General features: G+C 33.8%; 1 protein-coding gene and 1 long non-coding RNA gene across 3 annotated transcripts in view; one reads left to right on the plus strand and one right to left on the minus strand.

Annotated features, from left to right (window-relative positions):
- On the plus strand, positions 1–27053 carry LOC117794885 (uncharacterized). Its single transcript, XR_011706639.1, has 3 exons — positions 1–265; positions 24774–24878; positions 25003–27053. It is a non-coding gene; the product is annotated as an uncharacterized lncRNA (long non-coding RNA).
- The window catches only part of Hif1a (hypoxia inducible factor 1 subunit alpha), a 45962-nt gene continuing 21046 nt past the window's right edge, over positions 2937–27852 (minus strand). The window contains exons 2-15 of one of the 2 annotated variants that reach the window (XM_027929464.2): positions 25035–25225; positions 24314–24459; positions 24146–24230; positions 20245–20357; positions 19393–19595; positions 15275–15381; positions 13821–13968; positions 11405–11625; positions 10463–10749; positions 9039–9161; positions 8500–8918; positions 5507–5615; positions 4924–5050; positions 2937–4290 (exon numbers count right to left, since the gene is read on the minus strand). In XM_027929464.2, coding sequence (XP_027785265.2) covers positions 4139–4290; positions 4924–5050; positions 5507–5615; positions 8500–8918; positions 9039–9161; positions 10463–10749; positions 11405–11625; positions 13821–13968; positions 15275–15381; positions 19393–19595; positions 20245–20357; positions 24146–24230; positions 24314–24459; positions 25035–25225 — 2431 coding nt within the window. In that variant the 3' untranslated portion in view covers positions 2937–4138. Of the gene's footprint in view, positions 4291–4923; positions 5051–5506; positions 5616–8499; positions 8919–9038; positions 9162–10462; positions 10750–11404; positions 11626–13820; positions 13969–15274; positions 15382–19392; positions 19596–20244; positions 20358–24145; positions 24231–24313; positions 24460–25034; positions 25229–27852 lie in introns of both variants that reach the window. The other variant, XM_027929462.2, reaches the window with a different exon arrangement.

The following is a 27852-nucleotide window of genomic DNA, read 5'->3' on the forward strand; positions in this document are numbered from 1 at the left end:
AGGGCGGAGGGCGGGGCTTGCGGAAGTTTCTCCGGGCGGCTAGCGTTTCGCATCCTCATCATGTAGTAGTACCGGCGGCGCCGGGAGCAGGAGCGAGCCGCGTTCCTTCCGCGTGCTTGGTGTTTTCCTCGCCGAGGTTCAGGCCACAGCCGCTCTCAGGCACCTGCCTTTCTCTCCGTCCCAGAATGGAGCCGGGAAGGAAATTAAAATAGTACACGGAGATCGGGTGTCTGGCACCATCCTGGATAAAAACCGTCAATTAAAGGTAAGAATAAACATTATATCCAAACCTCTGGAAGGTGTGAACACAACAAACTCCAGAAGGCGATGATAGTAAGGTTTGTGGTCAAGTGTAGCTTTTATCCGACAGGAAATTATGTCGAATTAGATTCTACACATTGCTTTAAACGCGAAATAATATGGATAACAGGTTCAGCGCTATTTAAAGGGAAGAAATAAGCAAAGAGGTTAGTGGCAAACTTAAAACACCCCAATAAGGTTTTTCTTCTTTACATTTTCCTTGGTTCTCGCTAGCAACATGTATGCAAAGGTTTTAGCTAATCAAATTACAAAGTTAAAAAAATATTTCGTATTCTTTGTAACTTGTTTTTGACATTGCTACATTAAAATTCTTACCTTTTAGAATGTTTGTTTCTGCAAAGCTGGTAACTAAATTTATCTTTCAAACCTCTTGGATGTTTACATGAGGAAATCAAGATTGGAAGGGTTAATTGTGAGGTTATACAAGCGCAAATGAAAATGAACCTGTCTGTTATGCCATAAAGTCCACCATACCATACGTAACAGCCTTTTATAGTTCAAATGCTTTCCCACACACTACACCTTGTTTACCAGTGAGTTAATAATGTCTCTATAATCTGGAATCTGAATCTTTAGTTCAGACCCCAAACCCACTAAATAACTCTTTGAAATAATTCTATTCTACATGTCATGCCACTCCTTTTAGGACATCCCTCAATGTCCTGGGTGACCTCAATTCCAAGTGACAAATGGCCTTCAGTTTTATACACTCCCTTTATTTCCCCCCATTTACTATTTGAACAGTTGAAAATGGGGGACAAGGATTTGTTCTACTGGAGTGACTAGTACTTTCTGCATGGTGGTTAGCACCATGGGCTTTGGAATCACTGATGGCCTGCTCAGCAGCTTTGAACATTGGACCAACTTTCCCAAGATTTTCAAATGTACAAAGTGAGATACAAGTACTAATTCATAGGGATTTGTGAAGAGTGTGAGATAACAAGCAAAATGCTTAGCACAAAGTCTAGTGTATTCAACAGATGTTAGAGTCATTTTAATCTATGAGCACTGTACCTGGCAGTGGTAGGCTTGCTCAGTAACTAGTTTCAGTTCTACACTTAACAGTAACAGATGAACAAAATATGCTAATTCCTTCTGCCACACTTTCCTCAGGATGAAAGTAATACTAAAGTCATTCATTCATTCATTGCACCAGAAAAGAGATAGGAAGCATAGACATATAGGGAGGAGAGAGAAATATAAGGATAAAATGACATTGTTGGGTTATACTCTTTGGATGAAGGCATTATAAAGAAATTCCTGATGGCATACAGTGCTGGGAAGGAAGTGCTAGATGTGTTACATAGTTCTAAGCACTCCAGGTGACTTTTTTTCTGAGTAACTGAGCACTTGGTACTTTTCTTCTAGCTCACCTGTTCTTTAACATGGCTTTCCCTCCTAAATCATCGTCCTCACAGGTCATTTTCCCAGACTTCTGGCCTGTTGTGTAGTAATCCCATTTATTTACATTTGAAAATTATAAACTTCTAGTTTTCAACTGAAACTAATTTTCTTAATCAATAAGCATAATTCTAAAATTTTGTCATCTGGGAATATTAAGCAACTACTTTATTCTAAAGTGTCACTTCTGGTAATATCTGTTACTAAATGAGAAGTACGTTGGGTCATAGTATTTGGGGTGAATTATACCTGTGTCCCCAAGGTTCTGTATTTAATATCAGTATTGTGAACTTTTGTTCCCAAATTTTCATGTAGTTGTTGTCCCGTTCTAAGAACAGCTATTTAAGAGATCTATAGCTAGTTCATCTTGTTCAGGATACATACCTCAAGATAAAGAACCCAGGGCTCTGGCACAGCCCATGTAATTTATCAATATAAATAAATTTGGGGGACTAAGTGTATAGCTCAATGGTAGAGTGCTTGTTTTGTATTTGTGTCTGGGTTCAATCCCCAGCAACACACACGTGTGCACTTTCTGTTACCTTTAGGTGCAGAGATTAACAGTGATTTTTGTCTCTTATTTTCATATCTTTCTATACTTATGTTTTTCTTTTAAAAAAGAAACTGTAAAAGAAATAGCTGTTTATACAAGAAAAGCATAGCAGAAAGAAAGCTATTTAAAATCAAAATACAGAATGATTAAAACAAAAACAACAAATGTTTGTTGTAGGTTTAACATTAGATTCAGAAGCCCTAAGCTAAATCTTTGGTCTACATTTATTACTTTTATGGCTTGAGCAAATCATTCATCATTTGCAGTCTAAACTTTTTCATCTGTTAATGGGAATAGATTAGAAATCTTTAGAGGAACCACTAACCTTTACAATAGTATATGATTACAATGTCCATGATTTGCTTCACTCATTTCATTTATACTAAAAATATTAAAATTTTGTGTTTTACACTTTAATAGGCTCATAAATTTACAAACGGCAGGTTTCTTTTCTAAAAACATACTCTTTACAATGTAATACTATGGTTATTAGTTAACATGACATTTAGGGACACAGCATACATTAAGATAATAATGGCAATGAGATAAATGCAGAAGCGTACAATATAATTTTCATAAAGTACTTAAATTGTTAGGAAACAATTTCATGAGCTGGAGATGATGCAAATACTATTTAAACATAAAAGCTAATCAAAGGGGGCCTGGTCCACAGAAGATGTTTATTTGATATAACAAAACAATACAGTTAGTGTTAGACCCAACCACAAAGAGCAAAGGAATGAAAAATTTATACAATGTACATAGAAAAAAACAAGATGTTTACTACAACAACTATATATTCCTAAAATAATGCTTCTAAATTACTCAATCATTGAAATCTATATGAAAAAAGAAGGATGTTAATAGCGACAAAGTGCATAAAACCAAACATCATATTTTGAGCAAATTAACATACTAGGCAATTTTACTAACAATGCATGACTTTTTTGTTTGTTTACAGTCTGCTCAAAATCTTTATACCAACAGAGTGGGTAGAACATTTAGGTTTAATATCAATTACACAATATTAGCATAAACTTCCACAACTACATAGGGTATTGTTTTCTTTTGAGCTGGGAAAGTAACTACAGAAACATCAGATGATTTCTCTGAACTGAGAATTTTATCCAAATAAATGCCACATACCTTCCAGATATATGCATATCTTTCTATATCATGTAAATGGCTTTACCCATTTAAATAATAAATCATACAGCATTTAAGAATCATTATTATAAGATTAACAATGTCAAGTTCCAGGTTTAACAATTTTATAGGCCAAAAAAAATTTCTTCTTAAAAACTAGTTTTATAAATGCAGGATATATTGCATGAGTAACTGCTGGTACTTTTTAAGAAAATATATTGTGCAATTGTGGCTACCATGTACTGCTGGCAAAGCATTATTGTTTATGTAAAATGTGAAAAATGAGTAAAAATGTTTCAGCTGTTTGTGATCATGATGAAAGGTTACTGCCTTCTTAAAAAATTATATTGGCATCTTATTAAAAATAAATCAATAAGGGACAAACTCCCTAGCCAAAAATAAATAAATAAAAAGGTGCATTTTTAAATGATGCTACTACAATGCAATGGTTTAAACACCAAAGGTCTGTGAAAATGTGCTGTCTGTGATCTAGCATTAGAGAACATATTAAAAAAGAGCATTAATGTAAATAAGTAGAAAGGGGATCAAAATTGAACTATCTGAGTTTGTGCAGTATTGTAGCCAGGCTTCTAAAATTAGATATAGAAAATATAAATAGACTGCTTTAGGTAATGAGCCACCAGTGTCCAAAAAATTAAAAAAAAAAAAAAAAAAAAAAAGAAGAAGAAACAAAAAGGAATGAAATCATGAAAAAGCTCAGTTAACTTGATCCAAAGCTCTGAGTAATTCTTCACCCTGCAGTAGGTTTCTGCTGCCTTGTATAGGAGCGTTAACTTCACAATCATAACTGGTCAGCTGTGGTAATCCACTCTCATCCATTGATTGCCCCAGCAGTCTACATGCTAAATCTAAAAAAGAAAGAAACACACAAGTATTCATTAAATTTATTAAACTTCCACTATGCATTAGGTTTGGGGGAAAATAAAACAAACTTCTGGATGGGTTTTTAGTCATTTGGCCAAAACCACAGCAATGTAAACAAATAAATGCAGTCAAGTATTATTGGTGCTAGATCAGAAATTTTTTTAAAAAACATTTATTTTTTAGTTGTAGTTGGACACAATACCCTCATTTTATTTATTTTTATGTGGTGCCAAGGATTGAACCTAGGACCCTGCACATGCCAGACAAGCACTCCACCGCTGAGCCACAATCCCAGTCCCACATCAGAAATATTTACAGGAGACAATGAGGGCATAGAAAAGTGATAAATCAGTTTGGTAAAAGAATTCATAAGATTCCTCTTCTATCAATATTGACAGCACATAAAGCTAGATACATCAGAAAGAATTACTACAGAGTGAAAGTTCCATCTTGATGTATCTACCCTAAATACAGTCAGTAGAATAAATGCGATACACTTTACTTTTTCCATTTTGCTAAGGAATCTAAATCACTCTCACTTGGAGTAAAGCTCCTGGTAAAAAAAATTTCATTTATTGTAATTGTCCTTGTGATGTTTGAGGGCAAAACAAACTAACCAGAGGGTATTAAAATAATTGTCTTTTGCTCCATTCCATTCTGTTCACTAGATTTGCATCCTTTTACACGTTTCCAAGAAAGTGATGTAGTAGTTGCACGATCATCTGGTTGCTGTAATAGTGTGCCCTAAAAAGAGTAAGTTATTTCAAGTTTATTATGTTGAATTTTTTTTTTTACAATTAGACTTTGAAATGCATTTAAGTTTAATAGCAACATATAGGCAGGTTTCTTAAATACTGCCCTATATTATTTTTATTCTTTCTCCTAATAATAACTATGGTAAAGCCATTTGCTATTCATTATTACACAGTGGTTTTACTAATAAGGGAGAATAACACAAAGAAAATGAGATCAGAGGTGATATCTAGAGTGGAGAAATGTGAGAACTTCATTTCTTACTCAGAATGTATCTGTATTGTTTAGAATTTTTACTCCAATAATGCATTCATTAACTGTATTTTAAAAAATTAGTGTGTATCAAATAAGAAAGCCCAATGTATCACTTCTTAAATTGCCTATATATAACTTGAAAGTAGCACATTAGCTAGAGTAGAAAAGCAACATGTTTACTCTCACACTTACAATTCCTACTGCTTGAAAAAGTGAACCATCGTGTTCCATTTTTCGCTTTCTTTGAGCATTCTGCAAAGCTAATATCTTTGGATTTAATTCTTCCTCAGGAACTGTATTTCTGGAAAAGAAAATGTTCTAGATAAAATATCTAATCAAGCTCTTTTAAACAAAATGCATAATATGCCCTAGTTTCCAACATTAAGGAATATAATGTTGTGTACATAATGGAACTTTCCTGACTGCTAACATTTATCACTTTAAAAAGCAAAAGCTAGGGGCTGGGGATGTGGCTCAAGCGGTAGCGTGCTCGCCTGGCATGTGAGTGGATGGGGTTCGATCCTCAGCACCATATGAAAACAAAGATGTTGTGTCCGCCGAAAACTAAAAAAAAAAAAGCAAAAGCTAGGGATTTAACCCAGGGCCTTGTGCATAATACAAGATCACTGAGCTATACCCCTCACTCAGAAGCTCACTTTTTACAACAGAAAATTTTCTAAACCATATGTAACCCTATTTTATTTCTTAAAAAAAAAAAAAAGAAAATTGGAGAAGGGGTGCCATACTGGGGATTGAACCCAGAGCCTCACACATTAGGCAAAAGTGTTCTACCAACTGGACTACATTCCCAGCTCTTTTTTTTTTTTTTTAATATTTTATTTACATTTTAGTTTTCGGCAGAGACAATATCTTTGTTTGTATGTGGTGCTGAGGATCGAACCCAGGCTGCAACCATGCCAGGGGAGCGCGCTACCGCTTGAGCCACATCCCCAGCCCCCATAACCCTATTTTATAAAGTAGAACCAAACAAAACTCAGTTGTCATTATTGTAGATAAAAGAGTTAGAAACTAGCCTTTTTTCCACTTAATTAAGAATACACCAATATTCTCAGGATTACTGTAATGTAAGATTGATTTCACGCTTGTCTAGTGTTTCAGTTATTAAAATATTTCATATTCATTACTTCATTTTAAACTTGCTCCAGTTCTAAGGTATGTATGACAGGTATTGTCATACCCATTTTATAATTAAGAAACCTGAAGCCTATTAGGTAAGTTGGTCAGAGTCCCACAGTTAATTAGTTGCACAAATGGAAGTACACTCCAGGTCTCCAGATCCACCCTTTCCTCTATTGGCCTTCTCATTATTGTTAATTTTGCCCTTAGTATTGATTTGGTTATCAAACCCGTGCTACCTGTATGTAAAACTAATATTAAGTGGTGAAGAATTGTAATAAAGAGCCAAATATGTGGGTTACATTTATTTTGGCTTTTTTAGAACCCCTCCCTCTCATAATATATATCATAATGGCTCCTTGGTCTGTCCAGATAGTTGAGAATGTGGAGAGGTAAGCAATATCACTCTAACTCCCTTTCTATATGCATTTTGTTCTGTTAAAAATTGTATAAAATCTCTAGTCTATAGACAGGCAGGTTTTAAAACTCTTATAAATATATTGTATTTATGAAACATAACTCAGTCATCATGTAAGTACTTAGTAGTAGTAGTACTTTTAGTAATTTATCTTTAATTCTCACTCTAAAACTACAAATATTCTGGTTTAGTATAGCACTTTGATTTTGTAAATAATTACCTAACAAGGAGGGAGAAAAAAGCCTCCATATAAACTTGAAAGTTACAAGTGTACCCATGATTTTGTAGCTAATGTTATAGAACTAAGTGATCTGATATTAGATTTTTTTAATGTTTACTTAATTTTTTAAAAATATTTATTTTTTTAGGTGTAGATGGACACAACATAATGCCTTTATTTTTATGTGGTGCTGGGGATCGAACCCGGGTCCCACCTGTGCGAGGCGAGCGCTCTACCACTGAGCCACAATCCCAGCCCATACTTTATTTATTTTTATGTGGTGTTGAGGATTGAATCCAGTGCCTCACATGTGCGAGGCAAGAGCTCTGCCACTTGAACTATAACCCCAACCCCTAGATTTGGTTTTGACAACTAAAAATCCAAGGAATAGTTGATCAGAAAATTGAATATCCCATCTTCTATAGCTGATAGTATGCAGTAAACAACAGGTTATTATCATTTATATTATTATATCCATTTTATCACTCCAGCAAGCAAAAACTATCTGTCAGGAACTGAGCTAAGTATTACTATCACTCAAATGCCTAAGACACTGACATTGCCCTAGTGGAGCTCAGGGTTGGAAGTCAGTCATTGTTGTAGTAATTTGTAAACTATTTCTGAATTTAAATCTAAAGCCCCCAGATTTTTTTCCCTGGCATTGTAGGTCAAGGTAGGATGCAGGACAGGGGAAGAAGGGCATATACTCTGGTTATGGTAGTTCTTTCCTATTGCTGTTGACAGCTGGTTCAGTCTAGATATAGTAAAGCAATCACTTTTCTTCTCTATACTGACTACCTAAAACCTCTTTCCTTTAATTATAGCTTTAAATTTAAAACATGTCAAATCCAATTACAAATTACATAGAGAAAAATTTTTGGTATTGGGGATTGAACCCAGGGGTGCTTTACCACTGAGCCATATCCCCAGCCCATTTTATTGTGAGACAGAGTCTCTCATAGTTGCTTGGGGCCTCCCTAAGTTGCTGAGGCTAGGCTTGAACTTGGAATACTCCCACCTGGCTCTTGAATGGCTGGGATTACAGGTGTGCACCACCACACCTAGCTATAACTTAAAAATTGGATTATAGCCACATATTTGCTCAAACATTGCTTCATTCCATAGAAGCAATGCTAAAGTCACTGTAGGATTCTTGGTACAGGCCTCCCACCCCGCCTTAAAAAAAAAAAAAAAAAAACATTTAACCTATAATATAGCTAATGTTGTACAAATATCCAATGAAAAATAAGAGTAACTTTTATTCAATACTAGCCACTAAACCCAGAGCCTCATATATGCCATGCCAGTGCTCTGTTTACAAATCATGTAACATCACATTCATAATATAATAAAAGAACTATAACTTTAATATAACAGAAGAACTATAACTTCAGTGTTACATATAAATACCTTTGACTCAAAGTGACAGATACCACGTTAGGGCTTCTTGGATGAGATTTTTCTGTCTGTTCTATGACTCCTTTTCCTGCTCTGTTTGGTGAGGCGGTTCGACTTTGAGTATCATTATATGATGATGTTGTGGCACTAGTAGTTTCTTTAGGTGCATGGGTGGGAGACGAAGATGTAATCAGTATTTTAATGTCTTCCATATCATCTTTTGTCACTGTTTTTAATTCATCAGTGGTGGCAGTGGTGGTATTAATAGTAGGTTCTTGAATTTGAGTCTGCTGGAATACTGAAATTGTGCTCACACTTTGAGGGCTTGAAGAACTGCTTTCTAATGGTGACAGCTGATCGAAGGAACGTAACTGGAAATCATCATCCATTGGGATATAGGGGGCTAACATCTCCAAGTCTAAATCAGTGTCCTGTAAAACAACAAATACGTGAATTTTTACAATGGTCATACCTTGTAAAAGAAAAATAAGTTTAGTAACTTTAGACTACAAATTAATTAAACTCATTACAAAATAAACAAATCCATATACCTGAGTTGAAAATGGATTCTTTGCTTCTGTGTCTTCAGCAAAAAGTTTCTCTACCAATTCCAACTTGAATACATTGACCATATCACTATCCACGTCAAAACAGTATTCACTGGGACTGTTAGGCTGTAAAAGGAATTAAATGTGTTTATGTTTCCCTGAAGAAGCCTCCATCTGTTATGCTAGCCTACAATTTCCACCTCAGACCTCCGAAAACACATAGACAAAATCCAATAAACAAAACAATCTAACAAAAAGTTACATGCTTGAGCTTTAACTGGAACGAATTTTGCCAATATACATATTCCACACTATATGACATCATTTGTAAAATTAAGATTAAAAGATGCACTCATCTATTATTCTAAAGAATAAAACTTACCTAACCCATAATGGTAGCTAATTGGCCAATTAAGCAGATGATGTGTTCACTAGAATCTGCCTCTGTACAGAGAAGGCATACTCCTGTGGTGATCTACCTAAAAATCTTACAGCTACTTTAAGTATAAAATTTTACTTTCCCCCATTATAGCTTTTTTTTTTTTTTTTTTTAATTCACTTTTGTCAAAGACAAAATAATCAAACATTTTTTGTGGTACTCAACTAAGCAATCAGAGCAAAGGATATATTTTCCAAAAGACTGAGATTTCACATCTCCTACTCTTAGCATGCCAATTTTGATTACTTTAATGTAGGATTATTTACCACTTATTGACTTATTTGTGCCTCACATACCATTCAGATCAAAGTTGCCCTACTCCTGATCATAGTTTTAGTAAAAGGAGGTTCTTTTATTGAGTTTTAGGACTATTAATATCAAGAAATCAGATTGAAAATCACTAAATATATAATCTGTAAGACTTTGTATTTTCATGCTATACTTATCCAGAATTACAAAATAGTGATAAAAATTGAACTAAATTGGGCACAGAACTTGTAAAGCCCTTTCCCATTTAAACTCTGCTAAGCTTTTTGTCACTGGAGAGTTTTCTAGTTCAAAGAGGTGATAGGTATAGGCTAGAGCTACCTGGAGTACACATAAGTAGTTGTATTCTCTGTGGATATGTAAATAACCTAAGTTTTACATTCAGGTTTATACGAAGCCAGTTCTTTCTCATGTTCCTGTCTCTGAGCCTAAAACATGTTGAATTCTACATTAGGCTGATAGCTTATACATAATTTTAGAGTGTTAAGATTAACACATAAGAGGCTGGGGATATAGTTCAGTTGGTAGAGTGCCTGCCTCACATGCACAAGGTTCTAATCCCCAGTACCACATTAAAAACAAACAAACAAACAAACAAAACTGCTTCTCCCCCAAAAGATTAATATATAAAGTGACATGTCCAAATTATAAGTGTAAATCAAATTAAAAAATATATACCTGAATTTTAAAATCTGAAAGTTATTCTTATCATGGCACCTACCTCAGGTGAACTCTGTCTAGTGCTTCCATCAGAAGGACTGGCTGGTTGATCTTGAATCTGGGGCATGGTAAAAGAAAGTTCCAGTGACTCTGGATTTGGCTCTAATTTTAATACAACTTCTTGATTGAGTGCTGGGTCAGCACTACTTCGAAGTGGCTTTGGAGTTTCAGAGGCAGGTAATGGAGACATGGCCAGATTTATATTTTGTAATTTCTCACTGGATGAGGGGAACATTACATCATTATACAGTGGAACTTCTTCAAGTTGTTGGTCTTCAGTTTCTGGGTCTGAAGGGGGAAAAAAAAATGAGTCAACCTAAAGAATATAAAAATTTTAACCCATAGAAGGTTGTTTCTTTTTACCAGATTTGTGTAATTCACTTGGGTGACAAATGGTGACAAATGTAAACCATGTTTTCCTTAATTGGAAAGTTTACAGATATGGTATAATCATAAGTCTTGACTTATCTTTTTAGTCTACTACTGGCACCTTCTGCTAATCTATATGGGATAGACCTGCATTTCTAACCTTTCTATACATTGAATTTTAACCTAGTTTGAAATTACAATAATCTAGTTCCCATTTTCAGTGTTTACTATTATGGTATGACTTCTTATTTATCCTTTAATTCAACTACATTGACTGCAATATGGCTCTACTAAATAGTACAGAAAATCTGACAGCAGTATATAGAAATAGAGTAGCTAGAGAAAATTAAAGCAGAAAGAAAAAATACCTTAAGGACATTTAGGAGCAAAATTCTCCAAAATACTTAAAAAGCAGGAATGCAAAGAAATCATAAGAGTAAAAATATTTCAGTGAATAATTTCAAGAAGACTATTAAAACAAAACATAAGCAGTATCCAAATGACGACTAACATTTTATGGAGCGTATAGCAACAAACATAGTTTAGGAGATTAAGAAAATACCTAACTACCCACCATTGCTGCTAAAATCTAAAGATATGATTGTGTCTCCAGCAGCTGGGGCCAGCAAAGTTAAAGCATCAGGTTCCTTCTTAAGTTTATCAAAGAGGCTACTTGTATCCTCTGATTCAACTTTGGTGAAGAGCTGAGTCATTTTCATATCTGAAGACTCAACTGGTTTGAGGACACATTCGGTTTGTTGAAGGGAGAAAATCAAGTCATGCTGAATAATACCACTGTCAAAAAAAGAGATTAGTAATTCTTAAATGATTACTTGAAACAATAAGGGTGAGGGGGACTATGAAATGATCTTGTCTCTTACATTCTCCTTTTTAAAAATGAACATTTTAATATTCCTTGAGATGGATGATCTCTCATGCATACTCGTCACATATGTTTTAAAAGACCTAATAAAATTCACAGAAGTTAACTCAAATATTTGACTAATGAAATTGGCACAAAACAACTCTTTGGGACTAATATATGAAGCATGGCCTAAGGATGGTTCTACAATATAAAGATATAAGGGTAAGATGACTATACTCTTTCTAAAAAGGGGCACTTGTTTTCTTTGGGGGTAGGAAGATGATATGGTGGTAACACCTTCAGAATACGGGTGGGGGAAGGATGATGAACAATAGCTCCAGTTTTATGTTTGGCTTCAATGTAAATTTTATTATTACTTTAGTTAACATATTAAATGTTCACTTTGTGGAATGAACAGAGGATATAAAAATCAAAATACCCAAACCTTGCCCTCAAGAAGTTTATAACCCCGTGTGAAAATAAAATTGCAAATGTGATCACTGCTAAAACAGAGAAGACTTACTTAACAGAAAGGCTAACAAGTTGAAAGTTGAACTCACATGTAGTTATTAGGCAAAGTGAGGTGAGGGGAAGAGTAGAGTATTCTTACATAATGGTAATGTCACACAAGAATGCTTTTTTTTAAAACAATTTTTTTAGTTGTAGATAGACACAATACTTTTATTTATTTTTATTGTGGTGCTAAGGATCGAACCCAGTGCTTCACATATGCTAGGCAAGTACTCTACCACTGATTTACAACCCCAGTTCACAAGAATTCTTTTTTTTTAAAATATTTTTTTAGTTGTTGATGGACCTTTGTTTTATTTATTTGTATGTGGCGCTGAGAATAGAACCCAGTGCCTACAGGCAAGCGCGCTATGCGCTCTACAACTGAGCCACAACCCCAGCCCCCACAAGAATTCTTTGACACAAAATTGAAACTCTGAAGGATAGTGTCACAAGTGGAAAAAATAAAAACAAATAACCAAAGTCTTCCTAAGAGGAAGATCAGAGATTTTGGAGGAAGAGCTAAATCTATGGAAACAAGGGAGTATGATAACAAGAAGTGATGCCATGCAAGTAGACAGGAGTTTATCTTGGGAGTAATAAAGGGATCTTTAAAAAAAAATTGTAAAGATGTATTACTCCAAAATTCACTATTAAAAGTCTATCCTTTATGGTACATCAATGGAGCCCAAGCCCCCTTTGAGTTTAGTCCTTTCCAATTCATGAATTACTATTTGCTCAAATATTTAAACTATTTAAAATCTTTTAAAAAGAACAGTGAGAAAATGATATCTACATAGAAAGCTCAGTCAGGTAGATGAACTAGAATGTTGTGATAATGTGGAAAACAGACTAAATGGGGTAGATTCTACTGGCATAAAGCTAATACAAGATTAGTTTAAGATGTCCATATAGTTACAAACTAATGAACTAAGAGAGGAGTTCAAGAATATAACAAAAGCCACATGTCACTTTATAGCCTTTTATAGCAGCCTCACCCAGACTTTCATATAGTCTTTGTTAAAACCTTTTCAGGTATTATCTTACCTACATGGATGGAATTAGGAGAAATGAGACTTCTCCAAGGTCACAGATCTAATGAGTGGCAGAGCTATGACATAAGACTATTCTAAGACCAGTATTCTCCCTACACAAATAACAGCTGCCTTGAGCTGTGTATGTAGATAGTATATGCCTAGAATTGAAAGACTAAAGCAAACTAATCCATAGATCAAGTTTTTTTTTTTTTTTTCAAGGTCTTATTAAAAAATAGGAGTCAAAGTGTGGATAGACAACTACTGGTAGTATTCAGTGGAATCACTGTGAACTATTTGACATGAAAATCATAATTCTATAGAAAAGTGAAAATAAAATTAATATTTACAATTTCCTCTTCCTATAAAAAGTGCCCAAAGGGGCTAGAGTTGTAGCTCAGTGGTACAGCACTTGCCTAGCACATGTGAGGCAGTGGGTTCAATTCTCAGCACTGCATATAAAAAAATAAAAAATAATGAAAGTCCATTGACAACAACAACAACAAAAAACTATTTTTTAAAAAAGAGTGTCCCAAAACTTAACTACTTGGTCTCCCCAAAATGTTTATTTGCCAGCTTACCTTACAACATAATTTACACATACAATGCATTGTGGTTGAGAGTTCTTGGTGTTATATATAACAGTTGCTTGAGTTTCTACCCAGACATATCCACCTCTTTTGGCAAGCATCCTATACTGTCCTGTGGTGACTTGTCCTTTAGTAAACACTGGGAATGAAAAAGAAAAAGAACGATACAGAGGAAATAGCTTTGAATTTTCAATCAAATGGACAGATGTTGAATGTAGATCACTGTTTTAGAAAAGGGGAGAAATGTTTACTTTAGTGGTATCAGTTGTTAACTATTTAAATTGAAGGAGAAAGCCCCAGGATAGCTGAAAACATGCCCCCCCCCCCCAATCAATCTTTACTATAAATAAAACAAAAAGCCAAGAGAGAACAGTGGCTGAAATTACTTTGATTTGTGTTGAAAGTGCCAGACTAGAGAATGATCACTGCTTGATATTACAAGAAAGCAATACTACCGTTTCCTTAAATTCCTGCTCTAATTTCTAGACAATCAGACTTCAAAAAACTGCACTTAGCATATTTGAATATAAACTGATACCATAATGTAGGTTTTTGGCAATTCATGCAATGTAAAATTAACTTATTTGGAAAAAAGCAGTGAATAAGGGGCTGGAGTTGTGGCTCAGCGGTAGAGCGCTTGCCTTGCATATATGAGGCACTGGGTTCCATCCTCAGCACCACATAAATAAAGATTAAAAAAAAAAAAGCAGTGAATAAATCATATTGATGCTATTATGAGTATTCAGGCCCTGAATGCAGATGGATTTGGGCTCTGTAATTCAAGGCTAATCACACTTTTTAAGTGACATTTGGGCCTTCCTAATCACATTGGGAAGTCATGTTTAGATAGATTAAATAGGCAGGTGAGAAATTCCAAAGTTTAACTTAAGTTTGGATCTTAAATAACATTCATTTGAATAAAATTAAGAATCATCTTATTATCAAGAGTACTTGTTATCACATGTACATGATGTTGAACACCTTCACATTCATTGAACAAGTATTTTCTGAATGCCTTCGGTATGCCAATCACTGATCCAATTATTTAAGTATGGATTCTGAAAAGGATGCTGTTAAATATTCTATAATATCTGGTTGTTTTAAAAGTCTTTGTGGGGCTGGGGTTATGGCTCAGCGTTAGAGCACTCGCCTCACATGTGCAAGGCCCTGGGTTCGATCCTCAGCACCACATAAAAATAAATAAAAGTTATTAAAAAAAAAGTCTTTGTATTTAAAATGCTAAATGTTTTATATATTACTAAATGATTCTACTTTTATTGGTATTCATTGTAATAAATCTCAAAGATTTAATGACCAAAATCCTTATGAAGAGGTATGTTAACAATTTAGTCTAGAAAGACTAATTTTAACCAGAAAGTTAGATGTATAGACAGAAAAGATTAAATAATTAGAATATGCATGAGTTTCCCCTTTATTATACTTACTGTCGTGATGAGTTTTGGTCAGATGATCAGAGTCCAAAGCATGATAATATTCATAAATTGAGCGGCCCAAAAGTTCCTCTGGCTCATATCCCATCAATTCAGTAATTCTGTTAGTAAAAAATGTAAGTTAACAACAACAAAAAAGAACAAGGACTAATTAAAAATTATTTTTTGCTTCTCCAAAGTAACTGATGTTCATTAGCCTTATGGACAAGTGAGTTTTCAATAGTAAAGACTGCCCATTGCTTAAAATAAATTTATATCTCACCTTTAGAAATCCCACGATTATTGGGCTGGGGTTGTGGCTCAGCTGTAGAGTGCTTGCCTAGCATGTGCAAGGTGCTGGGTTTGATCCTTAGCACCACATAAAAATAAATTAGTCTACTAAAAAATAAGTATATAAAAAAGAAAGAAATCCTACAGTTATTAAGTACAACACCATGCATTTCTGTAAGTCCTCTATTTGACCATTAGTTATTCCCTTCACCCAAACTTGTTACCTGTTTTCATCACATTCTATTGTACCCACATTGCAAAGTATACATATATAGATATGAAGTACTGCTAAATGATAAAATTTGTAAAGGTAGTCACTGACATTTATCTACAGAGTACCTACACTAAATGGGAAGTGAAGGAACAGACATTAAGAAGGCTTTAGAAGATGCTTTATTATTTAGTTTCTAAAATTAGTTATATGAACTTTTAGGAATAATTTCAGATGAAACAATGATATCAAATTGAAAATGGGTGGAAAACTAATCTAGTTATTCCATCTGGTTTCCTAGAAATTCCTTTAGAATAGAGACTAGATTTTATTCTCTGTATCCAGTTTGGAATACTTCATGAGAACCCATGTTATGAGAAAGAGAAGGCTGTGCTCTTATTAACACTATATTAAACAGAAATATTCTCTTCCAAAGCTTTTCTGGGACCAAAACATGTTTAGATTTCTCAGCCTTGATTTCAAAGGACTTTTTTACTGAGGAGCAAACAAAAATTCTATATTACACTGTGTCCAAAAACCAAAAACACCTAATTACAGAAAGGACACAGGCAATACAACTTTGTTATTAAGGTATAAAACTAATACTGCTCTAAGGCAAGACCTGCTATAATAGCTTGTTCAAAAATAAATAGAAACCTTATTTATCAAAACCAAAGCAAACACGTTATTGGAGAAAAGTCAAAACAAATTTTTAAATAAACCAGCTAATTGTTGGAAGAAGCCATTTTATCTAAAGTTATTTTAATATGTGTTGTAAGAATAATTTCAAACTTAAACATTACTTTAACAACAGTTAACAATGGAGTATGCCTTCTCTGTAATGTCTGGAAATACAAGCAATCTATGATGAGTTTCTATAGGTATTTTTTAAATAAAACAAGCATGTTAAATTTAAAACATGAACAATCCCAACACTTTTCAGTTTGTATTTTGCTTTGGTCAAACTTGGTGTATTTGTTCATCACCCATCAGTTATCTTGGAGGGTGTTTATTCTATATGAATATTGTTTCATGTTTGTATGGAAAATTGTAGCTAAACATTTCATTGTCCCTAGTCTGCAAGAGAAGCACAATTCTATTGCTTTGTCTTGCTTATAGTCATTACATCATTACTTTTACATTAAAAAAAAAAAAAAAGCAAAAGAAAAACCTTAATTCTTCACAAAGATATTCCCAAACACATCAACACTAGGTGGCAGCATTACAAAAACAAATACTGTCCTTAAACTATTTATTTGTGGATCATATCCAGGACCTTTGATATACTAACCAGTGTTCTACCACTGAGCTATAACCCCAAACCTAAAAACAGTTTTAATTGCTCTTATGTATATTACGCATTTAAATAAAATTCTCATGGAATTTAAATACTTTTTCACTATGCAAATCTATATAACCTTTGCTCCTGGCATTGTTCTAAGTATGACTTATCTTCTGGTGCACTTATCATACAACTTGTGAAACAAGGTATTAAATGCAATGATGTGTATCTGTTCTAGGAATCAGAGGAACTACTTCTATCATGAGGAGAAATGGTCAGGGTGAGGGACAGCTTCTTGTGAGAGAGTTTTGTATAAAAGAGAGTCAAAGAGAAGGCAAAGCCACTTTAGGAAGAAGGTACAGTACAAAGAGAAAATGCTTAACATGGTGTACATGTAGGTGTGGTTGGTTAGTGGGGGCAAGTGGAAAGAGATGATGCTGGAGAAGGCGACAAGAGGATCACTTTGATGAGAGTCGTGTATATTATTTAAAGGAGGTTTTTATTTAATCAGATGTTAGTACTTCTCAATCTGAGGTATGTTTACTACTAAGGGATGTCAAGAAGTCAAAATATAAACAGTTGATAGTTTTCCTTGAAGGTCAACTTTATTCATATAGGAAGAAACAAGATAAATTTAATTTTATAGGGGAGGAAAGATCTAGAAAGTTTGATCAAAAAGTATTTTTAATGGATAGGGGAAACCTGTGAACTAAAGCAGTTGCTCTACAAATTCACTCTAGGATTTGTTCATATATATTTCTATTTTGTGGCATGAACATAGTAGATGTTCAAATAAATGTACTGAATAATTACAAGTGGATTACTTTAATGTGTTAGATTTTCTTAAAATTGGACAAATATTTTTCCATGTCTTGGCTCAAGGGTTACAGTTGCTGGAAAGAGCTTTGACCAGAAAACAATCATTTCCCTCTCTTAGATCTTTAGGCTAGATGCTTTTGGTCTTAATTTCTCTGTCATAATCATCATGCTAATTTTCTGAAAGACCCAGAGATAAATGTCATTCCTTTCTCATTTTTACTCCATTTCTTTCCCTTCTCCTCAGCTATCCCTATACTTCAAGTTAAAAAAAAAAATTCCTCTAAAGTAGGGTGGACATCACTATTCCATCATATATTCATATTAACACTGCCAATAAACACCATGAAATAGTTTTTTAGCTTTTGTATCTTCATTTTCTTAAAGTTGGATAGCTATGGTGAGGTATTCCCTATTCGTACTTGGCACTCAACAAACTCCTTTAGTCCTCACAGCAGCTTTTTGAGGTATGACCCTTATTTTTATAGATAAGGAATCTTGAGTCTTACAACAGCTAAGTACCAGAGCTACAAGCCAGGTCTGAATGCAAGATTATGTGATTTCAAAGCAAGTGCTTTATCAACATTTCTTTGTCCAAAGGATGGGCAATTTTTGTCTACTTGTATTGAGTGCTTAAAGTTGGTTTTCTCATAAGATCTTCAAGTTAATCCCATAAAGTAGGTGTTATTAAAGATTAAGAAACTAATGTTCAAAGAAAAGAATTAGTTTGTTTAAGATCCTTTTGATTTAGGCACCAGAGAATTTAGTAATCTGGCTACAGAATCAGTTTTTAACACTGTGTTATATAACCTTAAGTAAATAATGGGACAAGTAATAAAACCATAAAATAAATGTTATGACAGTTGTGTACAAGAACAGTATAGTTTCTTCTTAAATGCAGAAGGAAAGATGTAGAAAGTGAGAATGTGTTAGAAAGTACAAAAATTTTTTTTTAGTGCAGAATGGGAAAAGGCAAAGGCATTAGTCATTAAAACATCCCATGGGTGGTATGTTAACAATGATGGACATTATAGGAAGAAAATAATTATTTTTATTTTTTTATGTTGTGTGAGAACAACAGTGGTACAGTTCAGTAACAAAAACATTTACAATACAGAGAAATTGCTAGCCAGACAGAAATATCAAGTTGGCAATTACAAAGAAGTAGTTACAGAAATAAATTTGGGAAATGGGGATAGAAAGCACAAGCAGGATTGATGGTTCTTGAAAAAGATGTAAGATGAGGCCGACCAAAAAACTTTTGCTATCTAGTCTATAACCACAAGTTATCTTCCTTAAAACATGCTACTTTGACATTTATTTTCTCTGTTTAAATAATAAGAGTCCTTAAAGAAAACGACATCATCAAATAATTTTTGAATAGCACCTGGTAACGTGTACATAGTAGGTTCCAGGATATATCATTCCATTAATCTTACTGAAAACACATAATATGCCATTGAGTCTTCAGTGAATATTTAAAAAACCTTAGACAAGTTAAAAATTTCAAGTAATATTTTATGTCTAATTTACCTTTCATCACAATAAGAAAATTTCATATCCAGACTGTGTCGACTGAGAAAAGTCTTGCTGTCTAAAGGAATTTCAATATTTGATGGATGAGGAATGGGTTCACAAATCAATACCAGGCATGTCATTGGTGGTTTCTTGTATCCACACTGAGATTGGTTACTGTTGGTATCATATACGTGAATATGGCCTGTACAGTGAAGTACCTGGGTAGGAAGAAGAAAAATGGAACATTTTTTTTTTCTAAGTTGTAATGCTAGAGAGAATAAAAACACAGAGATAAATAGCTGAGTCTGACAGGTAAATAAGCTTTAATTAAATTTACTGTCATTAGTGGATTAAATGTATTTTTTTGAAAATTAATAAAGCATGTTCCCCATGACATATTTCCTAAGTACCCTACATTACTCTTACATTAATAATAATGATAGTAATACCCTGTATAAGCCTGGTGTTTGTTTCTTCATTTAATCTGATTATTGTGGTTGCTGGCTGCTTCTGCCTCGATGACTGTGTTTCAACACTGAGCAAAGAAGCGATACAATGAGTAGAAAATTAAACTCTATCAGGATTCTAACACTGACTGTTTACTAAGCCAACTGATCCAGTTAGCTTGGTACACAAATCTTAAAACACATAATTTAGTCTGTGCCTCAAGTTGTAAAATTACATTTTTTTAGATTTTTGAGAATTATACACTCATCATTTGAAAATGCAAATGGTAAATCCAAGGAATAACTATAAATTTTCCCTCACAATTGTGAAGCTGTTTTAATTCTAGCAATGTCTAGATGTATGAATTTATTTATAAATCAAGCACATAATCGGTCGTAAGTCAAAAAAAAAATGATTTACCTTCCATGTTGCAGACTTTATGTTCATAGTTCTTCCCCGACTAGTCAGGGTACACTTCATTCTGAGAAAAAAGCTTCGTTGTGTGTTTTGTTCTTTACCCTTTTTCACAGGGCCTAATGAAAACATGAAATAAAGTTTTAAAACACTAAACATATGAATTTGTTACAATAAAAGTGAGTCTCAGCATGAACATATTCATAGCCTTACCCACTCTAACATATACAAGAGAATTGACAGGCTCCGCTCAGTACTAGTATTTATAATACTTAAGTGGTTCCCTCACTTGGCAGGAGGACGGCATATTGGTATAATAGGTAATCATTCAAGCCAGTAAATTTGGTCAAATTACAAGGAAACAGGAAAATGGTATAAGTTTGCCCTATCAACATATATGCTATCAGTGCTAAGTATGCTCAAACAAAGAACCTCAGCAAACTCTTCATATAACCAAATGCGATAGCTCAATAAGTAACAATGTATTTATAGAACTTTTAAAACAACAAGTTTTTTAATGGCAAAAAAGCATTTTTACATATATTATTTTTTTCTTAAATTATCCTGGAAAGCAGGCAAGAAATTATTTCTACTGTGTTACTTTGGGGAAAAAACCCAGATTGAATAACTAGGTTACAGAAATAGGGGTTTGAAATATAGCTAAGAGGTAGAGGCTTGCCTACTATGTCTGAGGCTCTGGGTTCTATACCCAGCACTGGTGGGTGGGGGTGGGGTGGGATTACAGAAATAAATAAATTCAAGTCTATTTACTCCCGTTCCAAACATCATAACTAAATAATGAGATTACACTCAGGTGATTAAGCAAATAATATTTTGATTTCTTATATTCATTCATTGGTCAGTCTGGTTCAAAACAAATACAAAAATACTCATTATTCAGAACTTGAACTATATGTTGCAGGTGATACAAAGATGAATAATCAGACACATTCCTTTTCCTGAAGAAGTTAAGCATGCAGTAGCTCTTGTAAGGTCAACAACAATACAATACAGAATTAGTACTCAAGACTTTTTAAGAATGCTTTTAAGAGAAACAGATCAGAAGTAAATTCTCATCAGGGAGAACCAAGAAGGCTTTCTCAGAAAAAGAGACATTAGAACTTCAGTAAGTAGAGATGGGCTAAAAGGGTATTACAGAAGAAGGAGGAGAATGAAAAGCACAGAAAGGAAAAATAGCACATGTTCAGGAAATAGTACACAGTACAGTGTGTCTGTAGGATAAGGTACATGTAGAAGAGTAGTCAGACAAAATTAGAAGGAAAGGTTAGGGTTATTACTATGGAGGGACTCTGATACCCAAATGAGGAGTTCAACTTAAATATATAATTTGATAGAGTGATAGTATTGAGGGATTCAGCCAGTAGCAGTAGTAGGACTAAAAAGAAGGTTGGCAAAAGGCAAATGAAGAAGTACAATCTGTAAACACTGATGAGATAATTTTTAAAAAAAAATCTAGAAATTTTAAGGTTAGTATATTGAAGAACATTGTCAATTGGAAAAGAAACAAAAGAGTAAGTTTAAATTTAGGTATGCTTTGCTAGAAATGCTAGACTCTTAAGGAAGATGAGTTCTAGGACTGAATTTGCCTTCCCTAGAAGCATTAAGAATTGATTTTAAAATAATGCCACAAAATCACACTGGTCTTAATGATGATATAGGTGTATTATGGAGGCAGGTGATGATGGTTATGAAAGGTGCAGTAGAGATTTGTGGGTAAACTCCTCGAGGTATTTGCAGTCCTTCATAATCTAAGTTCAAATTAAACTGCTCTTTGGAAACTAAGGGCTTTGATAGGGTGAGGCAGGAGGATGGAGAGTTCACAGCCAGCCTTAGCAACTTAGCGAAGCCCTTTAAGCAATTCAGTGAGACCCTGTCTCTAAATAAAAATACAAACTAGGGCTGAGGATGTGGCTCAGTGGTTGAGTACCCCTGAGTTGAATCCCTGGTTACCAACCCCTCCACAAAAAAAGAAGAACTATATTTTCAGCTCTCTAAAAATGAAGTCATATTTTTTATTTTATGAATTCTAAAAGTTTTTTAGAATTCAACGAATAATCGGACTATTTGTGTAAACACACTACAGGCTCTTAAGTATCATTAAAATATAATGCTTTGCAAGAGCACTCAAATAAGTGAAAATCTGCATTGTTTATTAACACATTAGGATTGATTTGAAAAAAATTTGTGTGCCTGAAAAAAGTACATTTGATGCAAAACACATTTAAGTGACTAATCTGATGTCAAACAACACATTAACATGATTGCTAAATCAAAACAAGACTGCCTAGTATCCATTTATGGTCTAGTGGCAGGAAGCCCCAAGCAGTCAATATAAACCTCAAGCCTAAAAACTATTTAACTCATTGAAAACCCATTTAGGACCTTGCTTAGAGCATATTTACTTATTTTTTACACAGAATTCTAAGTTCACTTGTTCTTTACACAGAAACCTAAAAATTGTGCATTTGTTTCCCATTTTCATAGTAAAAACATAAAATGAAATTAAAAAGCAAAACAGGGCACCTATAAATGATGAAAAAAAAAAAACAAGATTGTAGTTAGAATTCAAGAATACTAAAAAAGCTCATAAGTGCTAACAAGCATGGACTGAAGCAGTCTCCCAGAGTTCAACCCAAGCTCTGCAATTTGCTAACCAAGTAATACTGGACAAGTTACCCAGTAACTAGGTACCCCCAATTTCCTTGGTAAAATGGAAACCAACAGTAACTTCACAGGGTTATGAGGAACAAAGAACTTCAAGCTATAAAATGAAGATGACAGTGTCTTGGTCACTGAAGTGTCCACAGAGTATTCTCTCAATAGAGGTTAGCTATTATTATAATAAATGGGATGAAAAAGGAAACCTTAAATATTATTCAAGAAAGTACTACAAACTTGAAGTTGTTTAAAACAGAAGCGGAGAAACTTATTTAAATCAGAGGGTAGCAAAGTATAATAAATTTTCATTGTGGTAACTTTCAGTCATGAAAAGTAGAATTAAATGAGTATACTTGGCTGAGGAAGGCACAAATGTGAAAAAAACTTTAATTATTAAATTTTTGTAATTCAAAAGGTACTTTTCAAAAATCTTGGAATATTTTGTTATTGTTAACAAATCACAAGAGTTAAAGTTTTATGTCTTTTATAATGTGTGAGCATTCATGATTACAAAAATTTGTAATTTGTAACTTCAAATTATTTTTTAAAAATCCTGAGAAATCAAAGTAGTTATTGTGCTCTTAAAACTCTAAGTCAACTTTATCCTTTTTTCTTCTTGGGTCTCAAAAAAACCTGGATCTAAACTGGCACCTTAGCTTTAATAACTGTAAAATCCTGTTATCTGTCATTTTCAATTCTTATTGCCATAATGTTTTGTTTTATTTTAATTTATAACTTTCTTGGTCTTCATTTTAATTTATACATTTTACTATTCATGTGTATGTGTCTGTATAATTATTTAGGAAGTTAGGTCAGTTTTAAAAAAAATTGTAGTCAGGTGCTGTGGCACACATGTGATCCCAGCAGCTCCAGAGGCTGAGGCAGTAGGATCCCAAGTTCAAAGGAACCCTCAGCAAAAGAGAGGTACTAAGCAACTCAGTGAGATCCTGTCTCTAAATAATATACAAAATAGGGTTGGGGATATGAGTCAGTGGTCAAGTGCTCCTGAGTTCAATCACCAGTACCCCCACCCAACAAAAAAAAGTATTTCTATGAAATTCCTAAAAAAAGTAGAACAGTTTTAACAAAGAACAGTGTTAGCATTTTACTAAATGTGAAAGAACATTTTTGCCTTAGATGAGTACAATAACGACATTTAAAAATTAGTAACATATCTGATTAAGTAAAACCTCTTGTCACATTAAATCAAACAATAGACTTTTCTTACCATTTCTGTGTGTAAGCATTTCTCTCATTTCCTCATGGTCACACGGATGAGTAAAATCAAACACACTGTGTCCAGTTAGTTCAAACTGTAAACATATTTTTAAAAATTAGATCTACATCATAAAATCATAAAAACATCCAAAGGGCTTTTAATATGTGGACATTTTACCTGAGTTAATCCCATGTATTTGTTCACGTTATCAGAAATGTAAATCATGTCGCCATCATCTGTGAGCACCATAACAAAGCCATCCAGGGCTTTCAAATAAAAGCAGTTCATCTGTGCCTTCATTTCATCTTCAATATCCAGGTCACCTGAAAAGGTGTGAAGAGGAGGAAAATAATTTAAAAAGTTATGACTTAAATGATGTAATGTTTAGATGTTATTATAAAGTTTTCTCCCAGATACTTTTCTTAATATCTACAGTATCTAGGCAGGGACTGGGGCTCAGTGGTGGAGCACTTGCTTAGCACACGTGAGGCACTGGGTTCGATTCTCAGCACCACATAAATAAATGGAATGAAGTTATTGTGTCCATCTAGAAATAAAACAATACATTAAAAAAATCTACAGTATCTGCTTTTTCTGTATATTTAAATTTTTCCCCATTGCTTTCATTTTAATACAGAACAATAAAGGCTGAGAGGACTAAGATTTTGCAAACTGCTTTTCATAATTATTTGAAGTAATACAGCCAAACCAAAAAACAAAAAGAAAGACCATATTTTAGAAGGTAGGTAAACAAGAAAAGGGAGGCAGAGGTAAATATAAATTTTATATCCATGGGCATAAAAGAAAATCATCAGTGACCACCTGCTAATAATAATTTCTAATTACTTCTAATTTCTAATTTCCAGGCCTGTTATATATCCTTTTTAAAGCAACTCACCAGCATCCAGAAGTTTCCTCACACGCAAATAACTGATGGTAAGCCTCATAACAGAAGCCTTATCAAGATGTGAGCTCACGTTATGGGGAAGTGGCAACTGATGAGCAAGTTCATAAAAAACTTCAGACTCTTTGCTTCGTCGAGATCTGGCTGCATCTCTAGACTTTTCTTTTCGACGTTCAGAACTTATCCTACTTAACAACAAAAACAACAAAAAAGAGACAAAAAATGTATATAAGCTAATATGCCTTACCTTGAATAAAATTAATTTTACATTTTTCTTACCACAGGATTAGAAGATGCCATGTAATTAAATCGTAAGAGATTTGTCTAGTAGATTAATGCATTCTTATACAAGATGACTCTACAATTTTGGATCACTGCAAACATAAGGAACTCTCACAAGACCAAGATTAAGGTTTAAATTTTGCCAAAGCAGGTGTTTCCTCTTTAGCATGTCAAATTCGAGACGTTTTTATTTTAGCTAAAAACTTCAAGAGACCTACATATCTAAGTGTGTACTTAATAGTCTTTCATATGTAGTCTAAACAAAAAGAAACCAACCTAAAGTTGTACATAAGAACTTGAGAACAGGAGTTGTTAAGTAGATAGTTGTTAAGTAGATACACCGATTTTTAATGTAACTTTCTTTTGACCCCAGTATTGTTCTACTCTTCTACCCTACCTACCAAATGAGGAACACCAACAGTAAGCTATAGAAATTCATATTAAGCTATAATAAGCTACTTTTTTCAGGTTGCCTACTTCCTTAGCAGCCTTTTATCTATTACTGGAGTAATGGGTACAAAATAAATGCAGGAAAACAAAGTACATGTATAAAAGCATGATTTGGTGTGAACATACTCCATACACAAAGATATGAAAAATTGTATTCTATATGTGTAATAAGAATTGTAATGCATTCTGCTGTCGTGTATTTAAAAAAATAAAATCAATAAAACAAAAAAATGCAGGAGGATGGAGGAAATAAAGATGTGGCACAATACCAAAATTTAAAGGGACAGGTTGGTGAAGATAATAAAGGTGTTAATATAATGATAAATCTTTAGGGAATTCTTCCAAGAATAAATTCAGCCAGATTTTCAAAAGTCAGACCACACAAATTGACTTCCTTTGCTTAACTACTAAGCTCCATCTTATTGATGGAGTTGAAGTTAAGTCTAAATCTGGTTCTTTTCTTGGCTGCTTCTTTAATGGCTATTGTTATTAAAGCCTATTATGTACAAAACACTGCCCTGTAATCGGTGCCTAATAGATTAAATAGTATCCGTATTTTACAAATGAGGAAACAGATTCTGCTGGTTAAAATCAGCAATTCTGTAGCAAATAATTTAAAAGCAGGTATTTTAAAAGCAAATCTGTTCTTCCACAGTTTTCTCTTAATATAAAATGCTGCCTGTTTTAAATACTCAGCTGATCTTCTTTGCCCTTCAACTCAATCCTGTTAGTCAATTATTTACTAAATGTTGAAAACAGCCCTTGAAATTTACTGAGCATTCAGCAGTGTAACAGAGCCTTATTTCACTTAATCCTCCTCATAACCTATGAATGAAGTACATAATTGTCTCTACCTCAAGTCTCTCTCCCTTTAAAAGATCTTCAAAGCTAAAAGGTACAATCATAAAAACAACTTCTCAAGTAACAAGCAGTTTTCTCAGTTATGTTGTACAACATGAAAATACCTAACAGTTTTATTTTGACGATAGAGATACTATCGTTTTTAAGTTTGTGTTTATGTGACTATTATGATTTAATAAAAATGTAAACATTGATTATAGTAACTGATAAAAATTTTCAGTTCAAGCTATCATTTGTAACTAATTATCTTTATGAAGCATGGTTTTCTCAGTTCTCTACAATAAAAATTAGACCCTGAGACTCCATGAAAATGCAACAATGTCAACAGCCTGCTACTGTTATTTTCTAGGTGCATTAGAACTGCTTCATTGTTCTCACTGACTAAATGTTTTCAAATAAATTTTAAAATAAATTGTACAATAGTTTTTTTTTTTTTCTTTTCCCCCCTAAACTCTTTGGTCAGATCCATACCAACTAAACAAATGCTTTTCCTTCACAATTTTCCCCCTCTTCAATTGGTAGGTGAGAGAAAGTGATAGCTATGGGAAGCATTACTATCAGTTTAAGTAAAATCATCAAAAAGAGTATCGATCAACTTTAGGATAAAACTGAATATTAAATGCAATAATTGGTTCAGGTTTCAGAATCTTACAAACAACTTGAATCAAACTCACTGGCTTCCTTTTTCTGAAGTACTCAACTAATCTAAGCCACTAACAAATAACTACCCAAATGAAAGACATGGTAAAAAATTGAAATCCTTATAATAAATGTTACATGCATTTAAAAGTATCAACAATGGTGATATATGTCTCCATACCTTTTGAAATACTTGTATAAAGCATGGCAATAATCTTCAAGGCAAATCCATTAGAAATGTGAGGTTAGTTAAAACATTTAAAGGACAATACTGTTGGTTACAACATTTAAGCTAGTACATGTAGACTGTAAGAAAAAAAATTTTGAGCATGAGCCTGAATTTTGGAAGAAAATAGTTTCAAGAAAACAAGTAATATGATATGAGCTGAAAAACTCTACAAGGCACCAATCAAAACCAGGGGACCTAATAAATGACACCCCCCACAGCCCTACCTCCAACCAGGTGCTCGGGATTGAACCCAGCCAAGGTCTCAAACACTTGCTAAGCATGCCGGCCCTCTACCACTAAGCTACACCTCCAGCCCTATAGTAAAAGGTTTAAAGGAGAAATGTGTATGAT

This window comes from Marmota flaviventris, chromosome 2, assembly GCF_047511675.1.
Source record: "Marmota flaviventris isolate mMarFla1 chromosome 2, mMarFla1.hap1, whole genome shotgun sequence".
NCBI lineage: Eukaryota > Metazoa > Chordata > Mammalia > Rodentia > Sciuridae > Marmota > Marmota flaviventris.